Source organism: Budorcas taxicolor, chromosome 17 (assembly GCF_023091745.1).
Source record: "Budorcas taxicolor isolate Tak-1 chromosome 17, Takin1.1, whole genome shotgun sequence".
NCBI classification, from domain to species: Eukaryota; Metazoa; Chordata; class Mammalia; order Artiodactyla; family Bovidae; genus Budorcas; species Budorcas taxicolor.
In genome coordinates this window covers 57,149,133-57,155,484 of record NC_068926.1, presented here as the reverse complement: position 1 = coordinate 57,155,484, position 6,352 = coordinate 57,149,133, and the positions used below count along the sequence as shown (strand labels likewise).

Below are 6,352 nucleotides of genomic sequence, written 5' to 3'. Positions count from 1 at the left end.
TCTTAGTATAAGGTTGCTTCTAGGAGCAAATAGTTCATGATTTTAACGCGTTTTAAAAAAAGTATGGAAAGATGCAAGAATCTGGATTAATTAAAACAAATTCTCTTAGAATGTATCTAATTATCTAATAGTTTTGCCTTTTCTTCCCCAAAGCACAAAGTGCCTCGTTCTGTCCTGAATACCTTTCAGGGTACCCTATATTGTAGGCCGGGGACTGCAGTGGCTGACTTCATTCTTTTAAAACTGGATGGTAGCAACTATACTCCAATAAAAATTAATAAAAAAAAAACCACACTAGATGGTGAGCAACATTCCTTGTTTCACAAGTTAAAAAATCATTTCTAAAAAAAAAAAAAAATTTCCCCCAAATCTTGGCAAGACCAAGTGCGGTTAGGAGAATCAAACGCTATGTGCAAATATTCTTGCCAGTTGAGAAAAGCGCAGACAGAAAGAAAGTGAAGTCACTCAGTCGTGTCCAATTCTTTGCGACCCCATGGACTGTAGCCTACCAGGCTCCTCAGCCCATGGAATTTTCCAGGCAAGAGTACTGGAGTGGGTTGCCATTTCCCTCTCCAGGGTATCTTCCCGACCCAGGGATCAAACTCGGGTCTCCCGCATTGCAGGCAGACGCAAGAGGGGATAGGAGAATCAAACGGTATGTGCAAATATTCATGCCGGTTGAAAACAGCGCCAAGTTCCCCCCAAGACCTTCTCCAGGCCGTTACGGAAGCCAGTGAGCATGCGCAAAAGTACAAAGAGGCGGGGCAATGTGGGTTGCTTTAACAAGTGCGAGAGAAAAGCAAGGCCTTACCATTTCTGCATTTATAAGGTTGAACAAAGAAAAAGGCAAAAAGCTTAAAAAAAATCGAAAGCAGCTCAATTGCAATTCTTGAAACAACAGTCTTGCAAGCTCAGTCATAACTCTTGGGAACTCCTCCAGCAGCGAGTAGCTAGATCTCCCTCTGCAAAAAGAAAGGCCAAGCCTGGTGCATTGACCCGGGAGCGCCGGACGGCCCGCGCTACAGAGCTCGGCCAATCAGAGAGCAGAGTGGGCCTCCCCGTCGGTGACTGGAGGAGCGGGGATGAGGCGGGGCGGTGGCTCAGGCGCATGCACTCCTCGGCCGTGTGACTTGAGCTACCTTGGTACAGTGTGCAGACTGCTGTGAGTCCGCAAGCCGCTTTCTCTGCTGTCTGACTCGCTCGGCTCCGCGATGCCGGTGGACCTCAGCAAGTGGTCCGGGCCTCTGAGCCTGCAGGAAGTGGATGAGCGGCCGCAGCACCCGCTGCAGGTCAAATACGGCGGGGCGGAGGTCGACGAACTGGGCAAAGTGCTGACACCCACCCAGGTACCGAGGGCGGAAGGGGTGCAGCTGCTGGCGGCTCGGAGGCTCTCAGGTCGGCGACCCAGTAGAAGTGGGGAGGACGTTCCGGCCTCTAGTGCGCCAGATCCACCTAGGGAAGGCCGTCGCGGTGCCCAAGCCGCAGGCCTGCCGATCGCTCCCTCCCCCTAACCAGAGCCCGGAACCTGGCACGTGGCGGGCGGGGCTTGCCCTGTGGAAGAAATTGATACACTCTTCTGGGACTTCTAGGAGCAGGCAGGGGAGGAGGCCTTCCCCCGGAGGAAGTGGGCAGTGGCTGCTCACGCCCCCAGAGTGTCCCCTCCCGGCCGGGAATATTAGGCCGCAGTATGGGGAGTAAAAGCCCCACCCGAGGGCATTTGACGCATTACGTAACTAGTGAGCAGCAGGGCCCTGTGATTCCTCCTTTGTTTTTAACGGTCTGGAGCTGGAAGCTACCCAAAGGTAGGTGCGTTCTGCAGCTGGAAGGCTCGAGGGTAACGGCCGGCCGTGTTTTACCGTTTGGCTTTTGACCCCCGACCCCCTCCCCACTTGGCTAAGGCCTAACCAGGTTCTGGCTGCTGCAAGTGGGGGAACTAGGTGCTCGGACACTGTGGCCAGTAGTTGGTCCTGAAGCTTCGGGGCAGCAGTGCGATAAACAGTGCTCAGATGGTTTATTAATTTAGATGTTTACAGAGTTTATTGTTTTGGGTGTGTAAAGTGCCCGTATGGCAGCCTTTTTTTGCCAAACTCACTGTCCACGTCTGTCCATCTTGGTTTTCTCTGCCCTTTTAAATGTACACTTAATTCAGATTTCACTTTAGCAGGCCCCAGATAATGTGGTCTCCAGTCTAGAGATTGTGTCATTGCAAATAATGTAAGGTTGTAGTCAGCAACCCTTGAAATCCTGACCTACCTCTTTCTGTTAATAACATGCTAGGATACTAGCCCCATAGTGTTGTTGGGACTAAAATAAATAACGTATATTAAACATCAGTTCTGGGTTCTTAGTAGAATCAATACAGTTGAGCTTTTATTAATAATTTCTGTGCTCAACCTTTGAGGAATCCAAGGTCAAAGAAAGAGTGCTGGTTTCTTCAGCATTTCTGACTTTTAAGCTCCAAATCTGTTCCTTTCTACAGGTTAAGAACCGGCCCACCAGCATTACATGGGATGGCCTTGATCCAGGTAAATTGTACACCTTGGTCTTGACAGATCCGGATGCTCCCAGCAGGAAGGACCCCAAATACAGGCAAGTTGGAGAAAGATGGGGAATAGTGGGTCATCCAGTGTGACCCAGTGCTTCTTGCACTGTGTAAGTCCCTTGCTGGACATGCTATGTGGGAAGAAATAGACTCAATTTGGGGTGTTCACTTCCATGCTTAAACCCGAGTGTGCTTTTTGCTCCCTAGAGCAAGATTCTAGAATAGCCGAGAGCTGGATCTGCTCAGGCCTGTTTTTGTACAGCTCCATGAGCTGAGAATGACTTTAACATTTTTAAAAGAGCAATAATACTTTGTGACATGTGGACATTACATGAAATTCAGACTTTGGTATCCCTAATTAAAGTTCTGTTGGCTGACTTTGCCTGTGATTTTGTCCTGACTTCCTGTGATGCTGATGGTCCTCTCTTCCTCCATGTAGGGAATGGCACCATTTCCTGGTGGTCAACATGAAGGGCAACAACATCAGCAGTGGCACGGTTCTCTCCGATTATGTGGGCTCTGGGCCTCCCAAGGGCACAGGTCAGTAAAGGTTGCATTTGGAAGGAGATGGGAGGGGAACCTGGGTGTATATTAGGATTGGTATAAAGTGCTACAAACTCTTAGTTTAGCTTTTAGAGTTTTTAATTTATGAGAGCCCTTACCCTAGTGAAGATTTTAGGCAACTCAGTTCCCTTCTAAAGCAGCTGCCTGACAGGGACATTCAGACCCATTATAGTGTCAGGTGGCCAGAGCCCTGGGTACTTGGTTAGATGGACGTTTTTTTAGAGAATAGTGTATTGGACCTTGCCAAGTTGGATCAGTGCTGCCTAGGCTAATGGTGGGAGATGTGCTGTTATCATGTTGTGCCTGACAGGTGTTTCCATTTCCTGGAACAAGGAACTGGAATGAGGCAGAACACTTGATCTTGTACACACTGTTCAGCCATAAGTTACTCTGAAGAGGTACAAGAAGGTCCCTGACAAGGGACCTGGTTTATCTGTAGGCCCAGAAGCTCAAAGCCCTCTCATGCATTCATAAGAGGGACCTCTCTCCCAAGCATCTCTTTAAGTTCTCTAGAGCCAGTTATAAAATCAGGCAGTTTAATTATGGAAAGTATACCTATGAGAATAAAGCAGTTCTCTCAAGTAGCAGCTGTGTTCTCATTAACAAAAAAAGCTTCAGTGACTCACTTCTTTTTCCTTTTCACATTTGTTTAGTAAGGTATAATTTACATATAATAAAACACACAGATCAGAAGGGTTTAATCAATAAATATTGACCACTGCATACATCCATGTTAGCACCATGGGAAATAAGATGTAGGATGTTTCTGTCACCCCAGAAGGTTCTTAAGGGACTTTTTAAGTTAAATTTCCCCAGAGCTAATCATTTTCTGGCTCTTCTCTCTATGGATTACTCTTGCTGTTCTTGTATTCTTATAAATGGTGTCATGCAGTATGCATTTGTGACTGGTCTTCTGGACTTAAGGTAGTGTCTATGAGACTCATCCATGTTATTATGAGATTAGTAGCTCCTTCCTTTTCATTGCCAAGTAGTATTCCCTTGTGCAGATATACCACAAATATACCTCAGTTTGTGTAGCCATTCCCTGGACATTTGGCTTGTATTTCTAGTGTTTGGATATTATGAATAAATTTGCTGTTGCCATTCTTGTCCTTTTATGGGCATGTTTCCATTTTCCTTGGGTAAATACTTAGGAGTAGAATTGTTGAGTCATAGAAGTCCAAAATGGTTGAAAAACGTCTATACTCTAATCAGCAGTATTTCAGCAGTGTACTGAAAGAAAGTTTCAGTAGCTCCATATAAGATCCATGCCATATGTATTGATAGAACCATTCCAAGATTCATCCATGTGGTAGCATGGGACAGGATTTCCTGCCCTTTTTTTTTTAAGGCTGAATAATATTCCACTGTATATATATACTATGTTTTGTTTATCTTTTCATTTGTCAGTGGACATTTGGAGGGCTTTCACCTCCAGGCTGTTGTGAATAAAGTTGCAGTGAACTTAGCCCCCTCTCATAAACGGAGTGGTCTGGGTCCCTCCGAGTTGGTGCATTCTCAGAAAATGGGTGACATCTCCCTCTCAGATGCTTAGCTCTGTGTATGTCTTCCCTCCTGCCTCTCCCTCCAGGCCTGCACCGCTACGTCTGGCTGGTTTACGAGCAGGAAGGACCACTGAAGTGTGACGAGCCCATTCTCAGCAACCGATCTGGAGACCACCGTGGCAAATTCAAGGTGGCCTCTTTCCGTAAAAAGTATGAGCTTGGGACCCCAGTGGCCGGCACGTGTTACCAGGCCGAATGGGATGATTATGTGCCCAAGCTCTACGAGCAGCTGTCTGGGAAGTAGAGGAGATGGACACTGTCCCAGAGTTCCCAAACAGTGTTTCAGTTTAGTAATGCATGTAGATTTTCCTCCATCTCTCTGCCTAAGCCCTGAGCGGTCAGATTTAGATTTAGGGTGACTTTTCTTTCCTTCTGCCTGTATTGTATAATTTTAGGGGGGTTATGTTTTGATCAAATTTGAACTCCGTTTTGGTGGGGGATTCTTTGGTACTATGATGCAGTTTATCAAAATGTTAATACAAGAACAACAACCCAGACGTTAAAGAAGAAAAAAAATTCTGGTAAAAGACCAGGTCTGCAGTATTAAAACAGAACTTCAAAGAATCTTTAAGGGAGGTTGAAAACAACAGAGAGATTGATTGCCTCTGCCTTTGTGAGCCTGAGCACAGAACTGTGTGTGAAGGCACCTACTGGCATGTATTTTCATGGCTCTGTCTCACCAAGACAACCAGGGGCCTGCATGTCCACTAACCCCCAACATCTCAGGCTAGTTACTGCGTGTCAGTGTCCTGCTATGGCTCCTTTAAAGAGCAATACTGGAAAAAGCTCCATAGAAGAAGTTGCTTTGCTGTTAAAGCCTGGCCATCTAGGTGAGCAGCACGGCTGGATAAGAGGTTATCAGAATCTGAAAGTCTGTGCTTGTTAAATTGATCACTCTTTGGTTTAAAAAAGAAAGCCGAAAAAAAAAAATAAAAATAAAAAAGAAAGCCGGTCTGGAGTTGGTGAATGTTGTGTTAATTTTGCTGTTTGCTTATAGTTGAATAAAAATAAAAACACTGTGTAGATGAACGCAGCCTTCAGATACTTTGCCTTTTTTGGTGTGGGGTTTCATAAATAATGAGACATCAAGAGACAATCTCTAGGGAATTCCCTGGCAGTCCAGTGGTTAAGATTCTATGCTTCCACTGCAGGGAGCCTGGGTTTGATCCCTGATAGGCGGAAGATCTGCAAGTCATGTGCTGCAGACCAAGAAGAAAAATACCCCTGACCATCTGTTAAGTGAGAAGCCCCTTTCCCTGATCAGCAGTGACGGTTGGGACTTGATTTAGGAACTATACAGGGGGTTCATACTTATATACGTGCCATTACACAACAGCAAGAGCAACTAGTAAAACTGGAGGTCTTAAGAAAAAGTCACAAAACTTTAGGCCAAATCTTGCCTGTAAAGCACCTTTGTATTTTCTAAGTGGTCCTTTCCAACCTGAGCGTGAAGCTAGTTGAAAACATTCCCTTTTGGTGTAGTTCAGTATAGAACCCACAACAATGCTAAGAAGTTAGTCCACGCTTCTCATTGTTCCGACCGTGATCCGTATAGATCAGTACCAAAAAAGGTGGGGAAGGGGAGGTGGAGGTCTGTTTCACTGACCTGGTCTGTAATGGAGAGGCATCCAGGCCAGACCTGGCAGTGTCAGTCAGCAGGGCTGGGCCTTTCCCCACCTTT

At 46.1% G+C, this 6,352-nt stretch overlaps 1 protein-coding gene across 1 annotated transcript; it reads left to right on the top strand.

Annotated features, from left to right (window-relative positions):
• The first annotated feature begins 1,111 nt into the window (after nucleotides 1–1,111).
• PEBP1 (phosphatidylethanolamine binding protein 1) lies at nucleotides 1,112–5,700 on the top strand. Its single transcript, XM_052655182.1, has 4 exons — nucleotides 1,112–1,346; nucleotides 2,480–2,589; nucleotides 2,982–3,082; nucleotides 4,698–5,700. The coding sequence occupies exons 1-4, from the start codon at nucleotides 1,212–1,214 to the stop codon at nucleotides 4,913–4,915; spliced, it is 564 nt and encodes a 187-aa protein (XP_052511142.1). The 5' UTR covers nucleotides 1,112–1,211; the 3' UTR covers nucleotides 4,916–5,700.
• Nucleotides 5,701–6,352: the final 652 nt, after the last annotated feature.